The sequence below is a fragment of the Ammodytes marinus genome (genome assembly GCF_949987685.1).
Source record: "Ammodytes marinus genome assembly, chromosome: 13".
NCBI lineage: Eukaryota > Metazoa > Chordata > Actinopteri > Uranoscopiformes > Ammodytidae > Ammodytes > Ammodytes marinus.
In genome coordinates, this window is record NC_137217.1 from 20,821,837 (window position 1) to 20,845,274 (window position 23,438).

The 23,438-nt window shown below is 40.6% G+C and overlaps 3 protein-coding genes across 3 annotated transcripts; all 3 read left to right on the top strand.

Moving 5' to 3' along the window:
• Positions 1-730: 730 nt before the first annotated feature.
• On the top strand, positions 731-1,928 carry LOC307259861 (mpv17-like protein; the record flags this gene model as incomplete). The annotated part of the gene is made up of 4 exons (XM_080039897.1): positions 731-1,058; positions 1,501-1,571; positions 1,687-1,716; positions 1,809-1,928. The coding sequence occupies exons 1-4, from the start codon at positions 737-739 to the stop codon at positions 1,926-1,928; spliced, it is 543 nt and encodes a 180-aa protein (XP_079896023.1). The 5' UTR covers positions 731-736.
• A 1,649-nt stretch (positions 1,929-3,577) lies between these two features.
• Positions 3,578-8,998, top strand: rpl18 (ribosomal protein L18). The gene is made up of 7 exons (XM_080039896.1): positions 3,578-3,631; positions 4,269-4,355; positions 4,515-4,622; positions 5,440-5,538; positions 5,660-5,783; positions 7,377-7,446; positions 8,863-8,998. Exons 1-7 carry the CDS (start codon positions 3,629-3,631, stop codon positions 8,936-8,938), a joined length of 567 nt encoding a protein of 188 aa, XP_079896022.1. The 5' UTR covers positions 3,578-3,628; the 3' UTR covers positions 8,939-8,998.
• A 436-nt stretch (positions 8,999-9,434) lies between these two features.
• sphk2 (sphingosine kinase 2) lies at positions 9,435-23,142 on the top strand. Its single transcript, XM_080039890.1, has 8 exons — positions 9,435-9,485; positions 11,747-13,311; positions 15,085-15,234; positions 15,324-15,418; positions 15,543-15,658; positions 17,495-17,698; positions 17,832-19,422; positions 20,821-23,142. Exons 2-8 carry the CDS (start codon positions 12,849-12,851, stop codon positions 20,881-20,883), a joined length of 2,682 nt encoding a protein of 893 aa, XP_079896016.1. The 5' UTR covers positions 9,435-9,485; positions 11,747-12,848; the 3' UTR covers positions 20,884-23,142.
• Positions 23,143-23,438: the final 296 nt, after the last annotated feature.

Here is a 23,438-nt window from a genome sequence, read left to right on the forward strand (position 1 = left end):
ATTTGTGCATCTTACCGCACTTTTCTTGAAGCAGGGAAGGGTTGCAGCAGGAGTGGTGTCTATTTATAGTGACACACCACATGTGCCTGACACCAGATGGCTGCACACAGCAAACTTCTTGCTCGGCTCTCAACTTCAACAGTTGACCAAGTGGGAGAAATCTTTGGTAAGTGACATTTACTCTTCTACACAAGACAATATTTTCCACTAAACTGACTGGATGTATAAAAGGTACATTGAAACCCACTGTGTCATTAATAAGCAGCCTCCACCCTACACACATTTACTTTAAAACTGTCACAGGGTTGGTTTTTCTCCACCTCTCTACTGTCAACTGCAGATTTGGACTTTTTCTGTAATTTCTTCACTATTCCTGACATGTGGTTTTTTTCTCAGGTATTTCCCTGGTGTGCTGATAAAGCTATGCACATTCTCTGAAAAGAAGTGGAAGAACTTTGACCCGGTGAGAAGACAAAATCTGCTTCACTTGTATAGATTCATCTCAGCTCCTCCTTTTCCAGCAGAACCAATCAGAGAAGAGCTTGTGTGTCTGTGGATTTGGAAATTAAAAGGAGAAGGTAAGAAGAGCTTACCTTGAAAGGTATGTTTATCATCTTGCGGAATTTCCTCTATCATCCGTTTGATTTGAACATTTGTTTAGAAGCTTTCTCACCACATAAAAAAAGTGTCATATACATGTATATTTAAAGCATTCTCTCTGTTCAGATTTGTCACCATGAAGTGGGCCTGGGCTGTGTTCAAGGCCCACCCGTACATCAGTAATGTGCTGGGCTACACCACGCTGTTTGCCTCCGCTGACCTTATTCAGCAGAGTGTGCTGGGCGGAAAACCCACATCGGAGGGTCCAGCCGGCATCGACTGGTGGCAGACAGCTCGTGTGGCAACCGTGGGCTTCTGTTTCCACGCCAACTTCAACTACTTCTGGCTCAGACGTCTGGAGAGGATGCTGCCGGGCGCTGGAGTGAAGGCAGTGACGTCCAAAGTTGTTGTGGATCAGCTGATCGCAGCTCCTCTGACCATCAGTGCCTTTTATATTGGTGAGTGTGTTACAGCCTGTTCTAGCCACAGATAATTGCTGGTGTCTGCTGTGCTGCTGCCTATTGTATTTGACCAATCCAATCTAATCAATGAATTGTTCCCATTCAAAAGGCCCAGCTAGTATAATCTGTGTATATTGGCAAAGATTGAGAATGTAAACTAAATTGTAGTTACAGTTACAGATGCTCCCTTTTAAGATAAATTAATATTCTGTCAGTTTTCATTTATTATTTAAAACGTTTATTGTTCTTCAGATGACCTGCTGTCCACTCTTGAAAATATTGTTTTGGTTACAATGTATTCATTTATTGCAAATTGACTTGGAGATTATCAGTTAAAAAAAATGTTTAATGTTGAACTGATAATTGATTGTAAAAACCTTTGAAACCGAAGTGGGATTAAACGGATGAAAAATAATCAGGAAAAAGCTTTTTCTTTTAGGTTTAAGTTTGTTAGAAAATAAAGATGACCCGCTTGAAGACTGGAGACAGAAATTCTTGTCATCATACAAGGTACACATACAGAAAAGGTTTCCCTCATTAGATGTGTTATTTTTTCCTAAATGTCTATATAAATCTCTCTGTGTGCCTGTTTATCTATAAACCTGTCCTTTGTTGCTCTCTTTAGGCTGGAGTGGTATTTTGGTCAACAATGCAGGTATTCCTCTGAGCAAATATCACTTTCTCACTGCAGATACACATGCAGATGTACAATTTAAAAAAAAATCCTCTTCTCCTCCACCTTCTCAGGCTGTGAACTTTGCCCTTGTCCCCCCTGTGGCTAGGACAGTGTTTCTGGGAGGTATCTCGCTGGCCTTCACCATTTTCCTGTGTCACCTCCGACAACAGAGTGACCAAAAACTTGAATAAACTGAAGATCCTTGGCTCCAAGATGCAAGCTTTTGTACGGAATGACTGCTGTTTAAATTTTTTAAGTATTATTTTTGGGTACAAATTATTTGAAAAATATCAAGTAATCACATTTTTAGGGGTTTCATTTATGATCAGAATTCATTTGCAGACTTATTGTTTTATTTAGGAAACAAGGCAGGATTTCTAAATAAGATATGCAAACGTGAATTACAGTAAAGATACAATATCTGAGTTTAATCCTGCAAATTTTTTTACTCATAGAATATAAATATCAACAGAAGTGTTAAATCCTGTGACAATGTTTCAGTTTGAACTACTGGAATGTTGCCACACATTTTTTTTAAACAATAAAGGCAAAACAATTATTTCTAGCGTTTGTAACATTTTATCTAGATTCAGACTGTCGAATCATGTACTGTAAACAAGTAATTTGGTCACTTACCATTTTATGGCACTTTGTCCGAATATTGTGGAAGTGACAATCTGCATTCATTATTATTTAAATTGTTCATTATGTTTATAGAACATTTAATTTTTTGGGAATTATTTTCCTTTTTGACATTCATGACAGAAGGACAATATAATTACTGTGGCAGGGAGATAATGCATTACCCTTGGCCCAAGATCTCAAACCAAACATTTATGGAGAAGAGATGAAAGTACAGACACTCCCTAATAAAGACCCGCTGAATAAATTAAAGTGTGTACCGTGAAAACGATAATGAGAATTATGTTATATTATATTAATGTTTTAGCCTGAAATGAAGGAAATCGAATGTCTGACTCTCCATCAGATTTAAGTAGTGACATGAAGCCATATTGCACTTTTATACATCAAAATACCCCATTATAAATGACAGTTCATGGCTCGCTGACGTGTGAAAAAGAGAAAAAACTGCTCTACATGCATACATTCAGTTTTATTATCCTCTATTTTAATTGCAAAAGTGATAAGTGATAAAGTGATAATTTCTTGTAAATAGAAAGAGAGAATTTCAGAATGTAGCCTAGAAGTAGCCACATACAGAAAAGATTAGCCAACTATAAACAGAAGAAAAAACAAGTTATTTGTATTTTCTATTTCTTCATCAAATAATATACTGTGTTCAGTGTTGAACCTTTTCCACACATAGGCACACACACACACACACACACACACACACACACACACACACACACACACACACACACAGGCTATACTGTATATAATCTACTGTTTGTTGATGAATAATTTCTTTAATGTAGGCTGGCAAAAGGTAGGCTATGAGATGCTGAGTTTTCTGCTGAATTGCATGGGATATAAGACATATAAAGAGACCCAGGATCACTTAGTTTGGTAGAATCTTACATGAGCAATTAATCATGTTAATCAATCATCAGTGAAGGAGGAAGGTACTGGACAAACACATTGTTGCGTCTGTGCTTTATTAATCCATGCAGGCAATTTATAACAATTGATATTTAGTGTGTTTAATCAGACAAGATTTAAGGACCACAAACAGCACGAAATCGTAAAATAGATAGGTATAAATAGATAGCATCGTGCCACTGGGAGGCAGCACTTAAAACCATCAGTTGTTTTGACTTGGGCCTGCAGGAAGCGCAGGCTCTGTAGCCAATCAGAGACCCGAGATTTCAGTGCACTGTTTATCGCGAGACCTCGGCCTTTCCTTTTCCCTTTTCGCTCTGAATCCAAGATGGTAGGTGCTGCTACTAGAAACTTTATAATACGATACCTCGACTATCCATGATCATCCTCTCAATTAAAGCGTCTCATATTCATAAGGACAATATATACTAGTTCTTCATATAATTTACGTTAAAGCCCAGTCCCGATTTCGTGTTTATTGACCATGTAAATCACATTAGCTTTACCTCCTGTGATGCCGAAACGGTCGCTTCACGCCTTGAGGTTTAATAGACGTGGTTCATAAACTGTTTCACAGTGCGGAATTTATGTTTTAACCATAATTTCTCCGTGTGTTCCTAAATTGTCAATGTCAGCCTAAGTTGCATACTGCATACTTGTTTACTGTGGCGCTCGCGTTAGCAGCTAGCTGTCCAGTGTCAACGTGTTGTTAACCGGCCTGTACTGTACTACATGCTTAGGTGCTGTTCAGTTGTATATGCAGTACAAGGGACTAAACTCTTGTTTACCATATACATCCTGCTCCTTGTTAATTTGACAGTGTTTGGCATGAATGTTAAATGAGCAAGGAGCCTGGGTATAGTAGGTGTCATTAGTGTTTGATCAAGTGTATAGGATCAAACCTAAGATGCTGCTAGCTAATTCATTATTTGTTGTATTACTATAATATTTTTATATATTCCCTGTAGGGAGTTGACATCAGACACAACAAGGACCGTAAGGTGCACAGGAAAGAACCTAAGAGTCAGGATATCTATCTGAGGCTCCTGGTCAAGGTAATTTATACTCATCTATTGTGATTTTGTTGTAATGCAGCCATCAGAAGTAGTGGTCATTTCTGTAATTTTGACATTCAATTTTCAGTTGACTCACCTAATGGATATATATATATATATATATATAGTAATTTAAACCATCCTGCTGGGCTCCTTCAGCTGTACAGGTTCTTGGCCCGTCGCTGTAATGCTCCCTTCAACAAGGTTGTCCTGAGGAGGCTCTTCATGAGCAGGACCAACAGGCCACCCATCTCCGTCTCCCGTCTGGTCAGTCTCAATCATCTCTCATCAAATCTGTTTTTACGTTGTGTAACCCTAACACTTACATTATGTGTACTCTTTGAGCAAGTTGTACCATATAGCAACTATTTTCTGACTGGAATACATTTTTGGTCAAGTACATTTAAGTGTTTATAATTTATATAGATGCACTAATTTGACACACTGGATCATTACATGATTTATAATTCATGATGCGACTGCTCCACATCATATAAAACAATTCAGTGTTTCCACTGTCTGATTTTATATAGTCACAGCATGCTCAGAGCTTCCATCCTTGGCTTCATGTGACCTAACATAAACATGACTTAATACATTCTGGGCCGGTTTCACAGACATGGATTAAGCCTAGTTCTGGACTAAATTGTACTTTCAATGGACAATCTCCATTCAAAATTCCATTTAGTCCAGGACTAGGCTTAATCCATGTCTGTGAAACCGGCCCTTTGTGTAGTAAATGTACTGCATTTTACATCAGGAAAAAGTTGGCTGGTATCAGATTGATACTTTGTTTTGTAAGCTGCTGTGATTTGAGGTTTCAGTAGAGTAAAAGTTATAGTTGGTGCTTTCCTGGTTGTGCTGTGCTTTTAAGTGGCTCTGGATTTTATGTTGTTGGAATTTGGTGGTTTACCAAATTAATACTTGTTTTATTCCCATTTCAGTTAATTGAAATGTTTTAGATTCTAAAATCAAATCTGAATGATTATTTTTCACCTTTTTCAAAATATGATATTTGATCATTTGGATGCAATAATGTTTCTTTTATGGAGCCACTTTCTAACTTTGCTTCCACTGTGACCAGATCCGTAAGATGAAGATGCCTGGCCGTGAGAACAGGACCGCCGTTGTTGTTGGAACCGTCACTGATGATGTCAGGATTCAGGATATCCCCAAGCTCAAGGTAGCCTGCACCCCTTTTTTTTCCATTATTAAGATATAACTTTGTCCACGTAGGATCTTCCCTCAACACACGTCGTTGGCAGTCTCTAAGAAGGTCCTTGTATTTGTTTTTTGTGTCCCAGATCTGCGCTTTGAGGGTAACTGATGGTGCCCGCCGCAGGATCCTCAAGGCAGGCGGTCAGGTGATGACCTTTGACCAACTGGCTTTGTCTGCACCCAAAGGACAGGGCACCGTGCTGCTGTCAGGTATCTAAACATGTAGCTTTACATTTAAATGATAATGCAGTGAGAGTGAGTACATACTGTAAGCAGTCATCCTGCTGGTGATCAAGCTTGCACTATATACAAATGGGTTTCTGGTAACATAGTTATGGTTATTAGGGCTATCCATGTTAGATGAATGTGATGGTATATCGAGGCACTTCAGAGGTGAATCTGCAACGACAAGAGAAAATCAATTTTTGCCCTTTGATTTAGGGTGCACTTACACTTGGCCCAGTTGATCCGTACCGTGCTTTAGCGCAATTGTCCCCCCCCCCCTTCCTCCTACCTGGCACTATTGCTTCTTGCTAATACCATACCACATCTTAATACTTGCAGGTTTGGGTTTTGGAGCGTTTCCTTTTTTTTTTTTTTTTTTAGCAAACACACTTCCACATCAGACCAACCGGAGACTTAGGCAAAATTAAAATGTCCGCAAGTGCATGGACGTATTGGGTCGCGGGGAAATTGATGTCAGGACTGCTGTCTATGCGCATGCTCTACTACGGGCTCATCGGCGGCTGTACCGTGCCAGGCACACCTTTTCCAGCGCTGCCTGGGCCAGGAAGGTGTACTGTGCTTGAGCTAAACAAGACTTTAGCCGTCAATAATGCTTGAGCATGATACGAATGCCTAGTGTGAGTGCGCCCTAAGATGTTGTTTAAGAACTGCAATCGGTGAACATATTCATTTCACACTGGCATGTTGTAGTTGCTTTTAGGGGCTTATAACACACTGCTAACAAACAAAATGTACAGCAGACTCCTGCTCTCTGGTATTGGCTGAGTTTAGAAGATGTATGCACTTGTAAGTCATCTAAGTCTTTTTGTAGAGCCATACCAAAGAGATATTGCTCCAAAAAGGAGAGCAGGTTTTCATCTGCATTCAGGTGTGATTGTTAGTGGTTGATTACCAGATATTCACATTTCTCTCATGTGCAAGCTTTGTTTTCTTTTTTGTAGAGCACTTCTAACTTTTTCAAGGCTCAAATGTCTGGTGTTCTTTGTGTACCAGGCTTCTCTTTTTAGTCAAATAACTAATAAAAGCTAATTAATGATTAATTAATCATTTTCATAGAGGAGAGGGTCCTCTTTTATATGCTGTGTGAGATCATTGTTTATGAACCATTAACATCAAATCGAGTTAAACCTGTTCAATGCCAACCACCCCAAAATTTATAAACTTAAACCACTAAATGCACAAGTTAGTTTTACTATACAGTCTGCACATTCATATGTTTATTTCTCTACCGCCAATACTAGACTAGCAAATGAGTTCATCTGAATAAGGAAGTTAACTTTTCCCCCCCCAATTGGCATCTGAACTGAGTGATAAATATTCTCTCCTTACTCTTTATGATTTTTACTTAACTCATTTGAACAGAAAAATTCCAACTGGGGCTTCTCTTTAGACTTATTTTGTATTTAATTTAGTGGCATACAATTTTATTTATTTATTTAATATATTGGAATTAAATTGGAATGGTAGTGGAAAGATTATATTCTGTTAGTAATGTTTTTGAGATGCTGTTAAGCATTTATAATTTGTTATTTAATCTGTAACACTTTTGTTCTTCAGGCCCCCGCAAAGGCAGAGAGGTGTACAGACACTTTGGAAAGGCCCCAGGAACTCCTCACAGCCACACCAAGTAAGTGAACAATCATGGGAAAATGTTTAAGACAAATTTTATTTTCATGCCAGTGTTTCTATTTATCTGATGCCAGGCTGTTGGAATAGGCGAAAATATGACATTTTCTTCTCGAGCTGACTGAAGCGGAGGTTTTTTTGTCACTCTCTATTAAGCGCTGTCTTGTCTGTCCCTCTCCATCTTGCACCTTTTTTCTCTCCTTGTTCCTGTCGAGTTTCTAGCTGAGGAAAATAAAATGGTTGAAGTTATTTAGTTACCTTGGCTGTCTTTATATTCTCGTCAATATGTAAAAATAAAGCAAATATTTTGATGCAATATCCATAATTGGCTTTTACCTAACTCTGTGGGAAAAAATTGTGACTGAAATTAGACATATTTGGAGTTTTATACGTTTGACTTCATATGGTAAGATCAAAGCTTTAATTACCAAGGCAAAGCTATATTAAGCGCAGTAACTAATAACATAAGTAACTCGTTGCTTTAATACATTAAATGCAATGCTACTATTGATGTTACTAGTCGGGCCTGTGTTGAACAAGTAAAATGTCTTGCGACCAATATTAAAATTATGACTTTTGGTACAGTTAAAAACAGTTGCCAGGATGTTCTGTTAAAGTATTTTGTCTACCGTCAAACATGGTAAGAGTGGTTTGCAGAGGTTGGCAGATCTAATAGGTGTTTGTACCGCAGGCATTTTTATTTGTGGTAGCAAGAAACTAATTACATGATCCATAGCTTTCTTCAATTGCGGCAATTATACCGGCGCCTTGAAATTAAATTAACTAAATGGATTTTAAAGATTTTATTTTTTGGCATTTTCAAGCTTTATTGGATAGTACAGAGTTGAAATGGGGAGACACAGAGAGAGGGGGGATGACCTGCAGTAAAGGTCCGTGGGTCGGATTCGAACCCGCGACCACTGCAACGAAGGCCGGAGCCAATATGGTACGCGCTATATCCACTACACCACCAGAGCGCACGATTAAATGGATTTTAGATATCAATATCTCATCATATACACCTGCACTTTTAGCTTATAACTTCAAAGCCACAACTCCTTAGGTGTATGACCGATAACACATGATGGAAACACCTTGCTGTGAACAATTTCTATCAAAAACTACAAAAAATATCTTGACATTTCCAAGTGTTATTTATTTTAAATAAGTTTTTACCGCTGTTATGAGCAAAAGACACCCCATACCTTGAGTTCCATTGTAGGGGTGATTTACAAACTGCTTTCTCACAGAACAAACACTAAATAATAGTAAGCAGTAAATTAAGATGGGACATTTTGTGTTTTAATGATGACCCTAAAATTGTGAGGCAGAATTGTTGTTTACGTACAGTCTATATATGAATGTTTTGTTTGTGTTGCCGTCATCTTTATACTGATCTATTATTTTTCTCCTCCAGGCCCTACATCCGCTCCAAGGGCAGGAAGTTCGAGAAGGCTCGTGGTCGCAGATCCAGCCGTGGCTACAAGAACTAGTCTCAGTCTTTGTCTTCAATGCAATCTGATACAAATAAAAGATCGACTTCATAAAAAGAGTTTCCCTGTGTTTTATTCAACTGTTGACCCACCTTTTTACTCATACATTTGATCTTGCTGTATTTTTTTTGTGTGGGGGTAACTAAGGTTAACTTATTTTTAGCAGATGGCAATGCAGGTAACATCACAAGAGAGGGCAGTGATTCATCTTAAAGAAATCCATTTACAACTTGTTTTTACTACACAACAATGCAGTCCACTACACATTATTTCCATGGACTGCGGTCCTGGTTAACCTGACGTCAGGAAATCTTTTGATCAGTATTAATAATGAGCTGGCCCAAGGAAAAACATGAGTTGGCCAGGAAGTGTTGGTCGGTCAATGATTGGAGAATGTCGGTGGGTGTTGCAATGTTTTCCTTATCGCCATTGGATTTCCTCTGCGCCGCTCAAAGCTGCTGCTGCTGCGTCTCCAGCCACTTCCTGCTCCCAGTCACAGCTTTCAGGGCAAGGGACAGAGCCGTCGTCAGAGAGGAGGCAAGATGAGGTAACTGTGGCTCTTCTGCGATATTTAACACGGATCTTACTAATCCTATGCTATTTTGTGTAAAACTATTAGAAAGTTAGCATCTTTCTTGCAACTCTGTTCGATAAAATCGCTTCATAGCGCCTGTTAGCTAACGTTGCCATGTACTGTTATCTGTGCTAACTTGGATACCACATTAAACCAACAAATAACTGAGGCGTTAACTCTTAAACAGCAGTTATTCAATATTTTTTCAAGGGAAACTTTAATTTGAAAAGTTAGCTCGAACCTGGGCTACACTTTAAGTAGCAAATAGCTAGCCACTGCTAACTAAATACCAGTTTTCAGTCTACTGAAGTCACAACATTAGCTAGCGTTTGCTTGATTAAGCGTCATGATTCATGCCATGAGTACAACCTCACACACTTTCTGCTCCTGAATAATGCATTTAAGGTCTCTCACATCTAAGTAAAGGTTGCCCAGCTTGTAGTTATTTGTTATACTACAGCTAGAGTTAGGTAAATCAGCTGGCTAGCTGTCAAGCGTCTAGCTAACGTTAGGTGGATGACAGCGGTAAAGTTGATTGATAAACAGCTTTTTCTTGACGAGGTTCCTACAGATCCTTAAAAAAATCTTAAAGGCATTGATTTAGTTAGTCTCAAAATAGGCCTTAATTGTTATAAGAATGTCTTAAATCAATCTTTCAAAGTATAACATTTGCTAAGACATGGAGAGACGGTTTAATTTTAAACTCAATTACAAATGATCAAATGATCAGCGTGGTATGATCCGGTCAGGTTAACACATTTAGGTGACACAGTATTGTTATTTAGATGTGTCTTCTGAATAGGAAAAAAGTAATGACAAACCAAATTGAAAATAAAGCAGATAGTAGAAGTTTTTACTTATTCACTGGACCAAATAACTCATGTTTATTGCTAAATAGTCCCTTACCTATAGCAATCGTCTTTTTTATTGTAAAATTGGTGTTTTAAAAAAAAATCTTAAATCTAACTTGATTTAGGCTGTAGGAACCCTAAAGCTTATAGTTGACATCATCAGGGTTATTATACTAGCCCTTAACGCTGCTGTTAAGTGTGTAGCCCTGCCTTTTGTATGGAAATACTCTTGAGTTCAAAGTATAAGCCAACAGAAATGCCCAAAATATCCTGAAGTCACTCAACAGCAGCCTCATTGTGTGGGAGACTAAATTAGCTCGCTGATATTTTTTCTGGGTGTGCCCACCCTGCGTTTCAAGGGCATAAGGTGCAACAATGGGCATCAGTGAGGTCCTTTATGTCTGATTGTGGTGGGTCTGTGTGTGTTCTATCAAGACAGGACATCAGCCAAGTATTGATTCTGTCTGCACCACAGCTTACATAATGTGTTCTGCCTGTGATAAAACTTGAAAGAAGGATGTGACCAGTTTATTAATTTAGGGTTTACCGAAGTCCTACGGTGATATCCCCGTGATAACTAATTAACTCAACCCTGCTGACTTGGAGCCGATACATAATCGACACCTGTCTTTCATATGCATTAACATTTCATAACAATAGATTAACATGTATTATCATTGATATTATGTACAGGAAAAACCTTTCCAGAAGTCATTCAACTGTTTGATTAGATGAAATTAGTCCCAGACTTGTTGTAACAGACATTGTTTGTCATTATGAGCCTTTTTATTTATTGGGAAATGTTTTAACACTGTTAAGTAAGAATCTTACATGCTGCTGTGTCTTGCAAAACCCGCAATAATCCAGTACCATTTAGGTCAGCGATTTACAAAATCTCAATCCTAGATTCAGACGCTGAAAGACACACTGTTTCCCCAAATCCGGTTAGTCAGAAGCCCTCAATTTGAAAATACCAAGCAGTTGTGGTCAGACTTTCAACCTGTCATTCAAAAATAATGCAGTGTCTCAGCAAGGCCCTTGAGGATGTGTGACTCTGAGTCATTATGTGCAAAGAACGCACCTAAGGTCAAGGGGCACTATAGATGTTGTGTTGCCTCACCCTGTAAGCGTAATCTCTTCCTCTTATCATCATGCCCGTTCTTCTCTGTACTCCATCTACTCTAATAGTGAAAATTAGTATTCAATACTGTGAAACCCCATGGTGAGTTATAGCGAGGCACAGTTTATCAAGTTTAGTGTTTTTCCTTTTTTAATGTCAATTGCTTAAAACATACTCCTAAGGATTACACAATCTGCTTTAGTTTTTGTTCCACTTCTTCAATTGTTGGTTAACCTCCCTTGTTCTTTTCTATCACCATCCAGGAACAGAGATATGTGGGCGGGAACGTGAGGCTCAACTTAAAGGACGTTAACCATGACATAAACTGAGGACCCACCTGGAGCTGTCTCCTTGTTTGTCTCTTGTTTTGTTTTGTTTTGTTTTTTTCTTTGTTGTTCTAGTCTCCACCTGTCTTATCCAGTGTTCACCCTCTTGTGGAGGAAGAGACAATGCAGTAATGCTAGAGTTTGGAATTGTTTAGGATGAAACTTTAATGTATCACACTACTGTCTAGAGGACTGGTCTTGTGACTCTTGTCTGCCTCCTATATATCACTAAGATTAAAGATAGCAAGCAGGTATCAAAGGTCTTGGAAAAAGACTGCACTTCATCATATCTTTGTGGCATTAATAACTTTTAGGCCAGCACTTACCATGCAACATACTCTACAGAATCCTTTATTTGTTCATTAATTTAATTTAATTTAATTGTTGTGGCCTCCTTGTCTATACAAGGTGTGTTTGTTTGTCTTATTGAAACTTAAAGAATCAGTTCTGTTCAATGCAACTATGTTTTCAGTTTTGTCCATTTGTGTAATTATTTAATGATTTATTGTTAATGTCGACTAGCTGTTGTAATGTTTTTGTTTTTTTTACTTATGCAATCTTTATGAAGAGAATTCCTGTTTAAATGACTGATTCTGTTGTCCTTTTTGAGTATGTTGAAGTATTGCTTACCCACTTTTCCACTGGCAGTAAACTGTAGAAGCTGACGACTCTTCCGATCAAACTGTGATGGGAGCTTTCTGACACAAAGACTGTTAGCAGTGCCCATCTTCACTGGATAAATACTCAAAACAAAGGAACCATTAAACTGGAATTTTGCTTTTCAAATGAAGAAATACCTCTGAAAAGGACAAACGGGAACCGGAACTCCGCACTGAAGAGGAAGAATGAGGTTGAGGAGATTTGACGGATAAACTTCTCAAGCTAACCTTCAGATACATTAAGATTTTTTCCCTGCAAATTTGGGTAGGGCAACTAAATTTCACTCTTCAAGCCTCTAATAGTAGAAAATAGTACACAGTAGAGCTTGTTAGGCCAACTCTTTTTTTCCTGGTAAGCCTTGTCCACTGCAGCAGTAAGGATGCGATCGCCAGGATCCTCCTCGCCTTCTGCGGCAGAAGCCCTCCTTCACGGCCAGTTCGCTAGTTGGGGATCAGGCAGCAATGGCAACAATAACAGCTGCCCCAACAGCCCCGCTAGTTCTCGGGCACTCTCCCCCGCCACCTCCCCTACTCCGGCTCCGGCCTCCAACTACGCATTGACCCTCACCCACAGCCACATACATATCCAGCGTCTGTCACCGCGGCCAGGGAAGGAAGCCCGTCTCCTGCTGCCTTTATCAGAGCTGGTGGGCTGCAGCTGCCCGCGTGCCCCTGCGCCCCCTCTCCTGGTGCTGTACTGGTACCCGCCAGGCAAACGGCGGAAAGGGGTGTCCCGGCGCAGGCAGGTGAGGGCCTACCTGGCAGAAAGCAGGGCTGAAGCCGAGAGGTGGTCGGCTGCTGTGCAATGTCTACTAAGAGATGTGACCGTAACTGCTGACACAGGTGAGTGTGTGTCTCACTAGAGGCTTTTTCCTGGTCTGGTAATGGTTTTGAGACGTTTTCACTTAACATAAGATGATGCTGTTGATTGTAGTGGCCCATTAATTGGAATGGACTCAAGCAGTTGTAAAATTTGTTAAATGCATTTCCCCTGCTTTCTTGGCTCCAGCCGTGTCAGCATGTTCTTATATTCAGCACGTTAAGACTCAGAACGTTTTCATTAGACAATCCATGAATGTGAGCACTTAGTTGCCATTCATGTTTCTTAAGTCAAAGTATTCCCATTTTAGTAAAGAATCTTGGTCATTGGTTTAATGTGGAGTCTAAGAGTGGCTTTATCAGGAGGGCAACACGGTTGGTTTACTTATGATAATAGTAAGTAAGGTTATACTTACTATGGCTGACCTTTACGTCTTTCTACATGAATAAGACTCGAATTCCGATTGTATGCAACATGAATCGACACATTGTTGCCTCTTGCCGCCTTGATTTATGCCTCCTTTGTAAATGTTAGCTAAGTATAGCTTAATGTCACAGTGACCTTTTTACAGTTCACACATTTGGTTACACAAATGGACTATTTAAAGTACTTAAGCATTTTAGGGGTTATGTAGCCAAAAACCACAAAGACTTTAGTTTGAATATTTAGTTTAGGGGTAACTGTTTTGTTTGTTTGTGTTAAATAACTATGTCTTCTTCTTTAGTTCATTCACCTAATACTTTCTTTGTCTTTTGCCCTAATCTGTCCTGCACACACGGTGTGTATCATTCACTGTCAAATGTAGAGACAAAGGGGTGGAGACCTACATACCCACGTCCCCACCCCTTCCCATGTGCAGTATCCCCCAGCCTCAATAATCGAACCGATAGTGCAGCCCTGCTCAGTGTTTACTTTTACTGTGTGTGTATGTGTGTTAAACCCTTTTATCACCATTACCTCACAGAATTTGCCAGCATGTCCCATCTTGTTCCTGTCTCCTTCCTCTTTAGACTTAATCTTCAACCCTCAAATCCTCTTTTATCTCCCCGTCCACTACTTGTTTTGTTCAGTCTTTACATATCACATCCCTGGCTCCTTCCCCCAACAGTGATAAAGCTCTTAAATTTTTCCACACCGCTTATCTGCTCCTGCATCACTCATACACCATTGCAGTACACCCTATTTTTCTCCGTTTTACCAGCAGTCTCCTGCGTGACTCCTAGTTTCTCCTCGCATAGCTTTTGTTTTCTTACCCAATCGCTCCATTTCTGACATGCTTGCTGTCTTCATGCTGTGAATATTTAGGTTCATTGACATGGTAGCGCTGATTAGTTGGCTTTTCTGTTTATTTGCTTTACTGTATTTGTTGCGTAATCCGGGATTTTCTGAGAAGGCTCATTTCATCTCTTTATCTGCGACACTGGCATTCATTTAGACTTCAATAAATCATTGATGATTTTTAGTGTCATACCTCGGCTGATGAAAGAGTAAAAGATGATTGTTTGTTTATTTGGCCTCAGTGCCCCAGGTCGACAGATAATATATAATTTGCCTCAACTGTTTGTGAACGACAGTGTTGTGCATTGTGATAGAGATCCTATGAGGTGAAATAATAGTTGCTCAAATGGTTGAATGCACTCAGAGTCCAGGGTTTGGCAACACTATGTAATGGCAGCTTTTTGTTGGCTTGCTTTGAAAATCCAGTGAAGCTGTAGTTCCTTTCTTTGTTCTTGACAAAAACTGTGTGAGTTTTAATTTATTAATGTGCCCTGCCTCTCCCTTCTTTTTTCATGCAGAATTCTCAAGAAGTCTGCTACCTCGTCCCAGGCGACTACTGTTATTGGTCAATCCCTTCAGTGGGAGAGGCCAGGCAATGCAGTGGTGTCAGACCCACATCCTGCCAATGATCAGAGAGGCCAACATCAGCTACAACCTTATACAGACAGGTAACACAGCAAGTGCCAATGATGAGGCAGATAATACATCAACATTAAACATACCTAAAACTAGTTTTATCTTAATTCATCCGTCTCAGAGCGTCAGAACCATGCAAGAGAGCTTATCAGAGAGATATCGCTCCAAGAATGGGATGGAATCATCATTATTTCTGGAGATGGCCTGCTGCATGAGGTATGTAATGCTTGCTGTTTTTTTTTTTGTTTTTTCTAGTGTTGATATTTATTGTGTTTTTTTTTCTAACGCATACATGTGCAACTTAAACTGTCCACTGATGTGATTTTCTGTGTTCCTGTAGGTAATCAATGGGTTGATGGAGCGTCCTGACTGGGAACAAGCAATAAAAACACCTGTTGGCATTCTGCCCTGCGGCTCTGGAAACGCACTGGCTGGCTCCATTAACCACAACGCAGGGTGAGCGTGAATTTCCTTACTCATAGCTGGATTGCTGTCTTTTATTAAGTTAATTTCAAAAAGTGGGGAGCTAGACAAACACAATAATTGATATCATATTTATTCTCTGCATTTTCTTCTTATCTTGTCTGCTGATAATCTATTTTGATAAGTTGTTGTACAACACTTGATATGTATCTGATATTTGATATGAGCTAAAACAGACTAGCATAAAATGATATTCAAAATCGTTGATGTGTGGACTAATCTACTTTATGAATGAAACGTGGGTTTACATTTTTTTTTATAAATAAAAAACTGAAAAGTGTAGCGTGCAAAAGTATTCAGCCCCCTGAGTCAATGCTTTTGTAGAACCACTTATCGCTGCAATTACAGCTGTAAATCTATTGGGGTATGTCCCTACCAGCTTTGAACATCTACAGACTGTTATTTTGCCCATTCTTCTTTGAAAAATAGCTCAAGCTTCATATTCAGCATCAGATTGGTTGGAGAGCATCTGTGAACAGCAATTTTCAACTCTTCCCAGAGATTCTCAATTGTATTGAGGTCTGGACTTTGACTGGGCCATTCCAACACATGACTATGCTTTGATCTAAACCAATCCATAGTAGATCTGGCTTTATGTTTAGGGTAGTTGTCCTGCTGGAAGGTGAACCTCTGCCCCAGTCTCAAGTCTTTTGCAGACTCGTAAGAGGTTTTCTGCCCTGTATTTGGCTCCATCCATCTTCCCATCAACTCTGACCAACTTCCCTGTCCCTGCTGAAGAAAAGCACCCCAACAGCATGATGCTGCCACCACCATGTTTCACTCGTGGATGGTGTGTTTAAGGTGATGTGTAGTGTTAGTTTCCACCACACATTGCATTTTGCATTCAGGCCAAAAACTTCAACTTCTGTTCAGATGAGACCAAAATTTAAGTATTTGGCCTTAATCCAAAATGCAATGTGTGGCGGAAAACTAACACTGCACATCACCCTGAATACACCATTCCCACCGCGATCAAAGCATAGTAATGTGTTAGAATGGCCCATATAAAGTCCAGACCTAAATACAATTGAGAATATCTGGAAAGACTTGAACATTACTGTTCACAGATGCTCTCCACACAATCTGATGCTGAATCTGAAGCCCGAGCTATTTTGCAAAGAAGAATAGGCAAAAATGTCAGTCTATAAATGTGCAAAACTAGTAGAGACGTACCCAAAAAGACTTGCAGCTATAATTGCAGCGATAGGTGGTTTTCCAAAGTAATGACTCAGAGGGGCTCAATACTTATGCACGCCCCACCTTTCAGTTTTTTATTTGTGTCTATCACATGAGATCCCAATAAAATACATTTACCTGTGTGGTTGTAATGTGACAAAATGTAGAAAAGTTAAAGGGGTATGAATACTTTTTCAATCGTGTGTGTGTGTGTGTGTGTGTGTGTGTGTGTGTGTGTGTGTGTGTGTGTGTGTGTGTGTGTGTGTGTGTGTGTGTGTGTGTGTGTGTGTGTGTGTGTGTGTGTGTGTGTGTGTGTGTGTGTGTGTGTGTGTGTGTGTGTGTGTGTGTGTGTGTGTGTGCGTGCGTGTTGCTGCCACCAGGATTTAAACAAAATGTAGTTGTATAACATGCAATGACAAATAAACTAATCTGATTTTAATTACGCAAAATAAAACTAACTCAGTTAGACTTGCATGTTGTTTTGTCTTATCTTTACAGAAAAGAGTACTATGTTGAACACTGGCTTATCTCAACCTTGTTATCTCTCACGGCTCTTTATTGACCTGTTGTTTGAACAGAACTCTTCTTATCTTTACTGAGAGAGCTGTCGTCTTTTTTTTATATCTCCACAAGGTATGACATGTGCCTTCGGGAGCCCCTCCTTTTGAACTGCTGCTTTTTGCTCTGTCGAGGCGGCGTCCGACCCATGGACCTGGTCTCTGTGACAACAAGCCCTGGTCCCTCCAGCAACAGTCGTCCTGCTGCACCCAGGAGAATCTTTTCTTTCCTTTCTGTTGCCTGGGGCTTTGTGTCCGACGTGGATATTGAGAGTGAGAGGTTGGTGATTAATTGGTTATTATACTGCAAGAACATCTACTGTTGGCTTTATTCTTAACTGAAATTCTGCCGCGAGATCACTTGAATTTTAAAGATAGCTTTATTTGAAATATATATATTTTTTTCTCTCCAGGTATCGTGGCCTGGGCTCGGCTCGCTTCACCTTGGGCACCCTGGTGCGCATAGCTTCTCTTCGTTCCTACAAAGGGCGTCTGTCCTACCTGCCTCCCTCTGTTTGCACCACATCACCAGATGCCACGCCACCTCCGCCAAGGAGACCACTCTCCCGTAGCATCACAGAAGGCCTGGAGGGCTTCTGCAGAACGCCCATCCACCGCACCTGCTCCGACATGGGCATCAGCGAACAGAGGAGCCTGCGTAAGGGTGAGGGAGAGAGTGAGAAAGAGGACAGGCAGAGAGAGAGGGAGCGGAGAAGAGTGAGGGCTAGGGGTGGAGCTGCTGGAGTGGTGAGGACGAGCAGCCTGGCAGAGGACAGAGAGAGGGAGGGGGAGGTGGATATGGAAGCAGAAGAGGACAGGTCTGGGACATGTTCGGAGAGATCTGGGACAAGCTCAGAATCAAATGAAAGGGATGAGTGCAACATGGGGAGGACGGAAAGGTTGGCGGGGATCAAGGATGAAAGGGAAGATGATGGAAGAGGGGAGCAAGACTCCTGTGAGATGGAGGAGGAGGACAGGGGGAGGGACGGGGAAGGGAGTGGCGGGTCTGTAGAGGGGGAGAAATTGCTAGGAGAGGGTTGCGGGGTACACATGGGGCGAGAGGCAGACGAAGAGCCAGAGGGCTGTTTCGCTTACCCAGATGGCAGACAGGCACAAAGAAAGAATTCGGCCCCTTCCAGCCAGATAGCCAGCGCTCTCTTCAGCCAGCCTCTCAGTCAAGAGGCTGACGCAGACTCTGGCACTTCATTCGGAGTAGAGGACATGGATCTGAACGGGACCTACTACCAGAAAGAGCCCTACCCACTGGACGTTGCTCGTGAGCGATCTCTAACCATCTCTTCTCCCTTTCGCCACTCCCCCTTCTCTTACAAGCCCAAGACCCTGGACCAAAACCAGAACGCTTCCAGGCCGAGGCCCCTCTCCCTCCTCCAGCACTCCCACTCAAACTCCCTCCCCCCTAAACTGTCCTCCCTCTCCCTGTCTCTCTCTCCCACACCCCCATCGTCCCCATCATGTGCCTCCCCACACTCCTCATCCTACCTCGTCCCCCGTCCCAACACCCCAAACTCCAGCACGCCCTCGCCCTGTCTACGCACGCCGTCTTCGTCTTTTAACTTTGACATTGCCGAGCCAGCGGGGCCCCAAAAGAACCGTCCTTACGTGTCACTGCCTTCAAATCACCCTGGGGATGACTTGTTACCCCCCCTCGACCAACCCTTACCCACCAGAGACTGGGTGAGCATTGAAGGGGACTTTGTCCTGGTCCTGGCCCTTTATCAGTCCCACCTTGGGGCTGATCTTCATGCTGCACCCCAGGCCAGGTTTGACGATGGGCTAATCCACCTGACTTTTGTTCGGGCGGGGATCTCCAGAGCCACTCTGCTCAGACTGTTTTTTGCCATGGAAAGAGGAACCCACCACTCCGTCAGCTCGCCCTACGTGAGCCATGTTTCCTGCAGGGCCTTCAGACTGCAGCCTCTGTCCACACGCGGGACACTCACCGTGGATGGAGAGCTGGTGCCCTATGGGCCACTTCAAGCCCAGGTCAGAAAGGGGGGGAAATGGTGCTTGGATTTTTAATGTTATAAAGTACAGTTGGTGTCGGTGACTGGGTAGGGTTTGACGCTAAGTTAGGGATTTTGTTACACTTAAGATCCATTCATACATAATGAACATGCTCATATAACTGTAATATGCGTTGTAGGGCTGGGCCGGTGATAGTATTTTGTTTGTAGTCAATCAAAATAAATCACTGTTAACTAATTATGTTAAACACTTGTGACTTTTCAGGTCCATATTATATGTGTATACAGTGTGTCTTGCCTATAGTCAAGCATGGTGGTTGAAGTGTAATAGTCTGGGGCTGTATGAGTGCTGCCAGTACTGGAGAGATACATTTCACTGAATGCCAACATGTACTGTGCCATACTGAAGCAGAGCATGATCAGCTCCCTTCGTAAACAGTATTGCAACATGATAACGACCCCAAACACACCTCCAAACGACCACTGCCTTGCTACAGAAGCTGAGGGTAAAGGTGATGGACTGGTCAAGCATGTCTCCAGACCTAAACCCTGTTGAGCATCTTTAGGGCATCCTCAAATGGAAGGTGGAGGAGCGTAAGGTCTCTAATATCCACCAGCTCCTTGATGTTGTCATGACTGAGTGAGATGGAGGAGGAGGACAGGGGGAGGGACGGAGGGACGGGGAAGGGAGTGGCGGGTCTGTAGAGGGGGAGAGATTGCTAGAAGAAGAGGAAGAGGATTCCAGTGGCAACCTGTGAAGCTCTGGTGAACTCCATGCTCAAGAGGGTTAAGGCAGTGCTAGAAAATAATGGTGGCCACACAAAATATTTACACTTTTGGGCCCAATTTGGACATTTTCAGTCAGGGGTGTACTCACTTTTGTTGCCAGCAGTTTAGACATTAATGGCTGTGTGTCGAGTTATTTTGAGGGGACAGTAAATTTACAAGCTGCACACTGACTACTTTACATTGTATCAAAGTGTCATTTCTTCAGTGTTGTCCCATGAAAAGATATAATGAAATATTTGAAGAAATGTGATGAGGTGTACTCACTTTTGTGAGATACTACTGTATATATATATCATGAAGGGTGTCTTTTAATTTCTGAATGTATTTATTAGACTGTATATTTTGCAGAATTATGTTGAATGTTTTGAATTTCCTGTGGCTCTTTGATGACTCAGGCACATAGGCAGAAAGTGATTTGTATTTATAAGACTTGATGATTGCTTTATAATGATTCACATGTTTGACAGTGACACATGATTATGTTTTTCCCAGCCAGTATGGAGGTGTATTGTATCTTTAGAAGATGTGCTTTAAGCCTCTACAGTACTATGTGTTAATGCTGTATAGTTCTGTAAATTAGTTGTGATTCTTATGGTTGGTAATAATTTGTTTTCTCTGTATTTTGCAGGTTCATCCTTCCATGTCTCGTCTCATCGTTGGTGACTCTGGAGTGAAGATTACTAGATTCTAATCAGGGATTGGTTGATTGACAGATACAGCACTCTACTGAATTATGTAATCCTGAAAGAGAGATGGGGGCGTATCTGAAAGACTTAATATAGCCTGGATTGCAAGAACTGTTTTTCTGGAGTTTAATGAAAGGGATAACCCACCGAGCCACGCATCATTGGAGCACGACTGCAGGGATTAATAGTGAATTTGAAAATGGATGAAAAATGCGCCTCATTGCACAGCTGTTGGATTACACTCAGCTGAGCCTGAGAAGCATGAAAACTGCACAGCCTGGGATAATAGGAGGGAAGAACAATAGAATGTTTATTTTTATTTGAGTTTATTTTATTTTTTGCAGAGAGTGCATGTGTTGGATGTATACGTAGTAGTATGCATGCACAGAAGCACTACCTGATGTTGCCTTTCAAAGAACTGGAAATAAATCAGATTTAAGTGAGGGAAAGTTGTTCTTAAACGTGCAAAGCTATTTAAAATAAATACATTGAGATTCACTTGGGCCAACACCCCTTTAAATTGGTCCCAACCCACTTTGTTAAACCCCACTCCAATGTTCAAATGAGTATAAAAAAGTCCGTCCCTAAAAGGAATGCCTTATCTGACACTGGACAGTACAGTTGTACCTCTGCCCTTTCTTACTTATATAAAGCGACAAAACATGTCCTAATCTCTGTCCACTTATCAGAGTGTCTGTCCATTACATAAAAGCATAGCTATGCTTATATACTTACAGTAGATATAGTGGTAGACCCCCTTACCCACTGTTATCTTTGAGCACGCTACTCTCCACTGTTGTTATTGTCCATAGAGAAACATTTGTAGAAATGTACACCATTTTGTTCATGCAAGTGACTGAATGTAGAGCAGCGGAATCAAGCTTTTCAGGGTCATTACATTTGAAGGAACAATGGAACTGTTGAGCAGTGACAGTATTTACATAATCTGCCTGTCTTTCTAAACCAATGGATGCACGATAATGATGTGAATGACATCAAACTTTGCAGCGTATTGACCATAAAAATGTCTGAACAAAGCAAGCTTTTTGGTCAGTGGTTTTAGACTGTTTATTTTCAAGACTTTTTTCAGCATCACACACAATAGCCCTCAGTACTATTGTATGTTTAAAGTATATCACTATCTCTGAGTAATTATCTTCAGAAGCGTAGAGGACATAACATGCCTCTGTGACGTAGTAAACGGTGCATTTGTTTTGCACAATAACTGGAGTTGAAGCAGCACAGAAAATCACAACACTAGAATGCATAACACATTTTACATGCATCTAACACATAATTACATGTTGTAGAAATGGATGCTCTTGGATTAATAGCCTAGTTCAGTTACTATAATAAATTGATCACATTACATTCCTAGCCTGGAATGAATGAAATGTCTCCATTTGAACACTCATAGATAGGACTGACTGACTATAAAATAATTTAAACACTGCAATCCTGCTGTAGAGACAGTTGAGGGCACAACACTAACATCCAGCCACTCTGTATTGTCACATCAGCGTTTTGATCAAGAGTTAATAAGACTGAGAAAATAAAGTTTCAGAGCCAGTCTGTTCACTGGTTTGGTTTTAAAAATTGAATATCGAGAACTTCATTACTTCCAAATGACGATGTGCTCTTTAGCTAAATCAAACGGCAGACCTTGGAGCTCTACTAAGAATTTAAAAAATTGGTGGTTTTCAAAAAATCTCTTTGGAATGTTATTATAAAACCTGCTGATGTACCTAGAAGTCTGGACAGAGGATGAATCTTTAGCATGTGCTGTGTATCAATCAGTAAAATCATGTGCCGACTGCTTGGATCTTCATCACCATACTGTATATGTATTGGTCCTGCCTGGACAAATGAATGCCTTTTGTTTAATGAGCCTGTAAATTCTGTCTGTTGATCATGAACTGCAGATAATGGAGTAAAACTCTTTGCTCACCAGACTGTTATTTTTCTTGTTCTTTTTTCTTCCTTCATGAACACAATGCAGCTAATCCACCACAACTACACCGATTATACAGCTAAAAATGTGAGTGCGCCATTTTGAGTCTAGGATTGTAACATTTACAAAATAGAAGAATACACATGAACCTTGAATGTAGTTTTTTGCCAAAATGTTTACTCTTAACGTTAAAGAGACCAGTTATGACAGTTTGACATCTGTGTCTGTAGCTGGGACCATGGCATTCGAGACACATTTGATTAGACAATGCTGTAGTAGAAACCCTCAATTGTTAATGTCATTGAGATGTCTTATGGACTGCCTGTAGTGAAATTGTAATTATCACTAAATGGTGAAATTATATACATATATGATATACAGTTAATAGTAACATATGGTTTTGAATAAATATAACTTGATAAGTTTGTCTGCACTAATTCTACTGTATGTGTCTTTTAATTAACATGATATAGTCAGAAGTGTCCATGTGATGTATAGAAATAATTTGCTTTTATTAACAATAGTCTTTTGATATCAAGTGGCCATGATTTATTTATTTATTTTCCTACACAATTCTGACAGTCACTCCCATAGATCAGTGTTTGAACC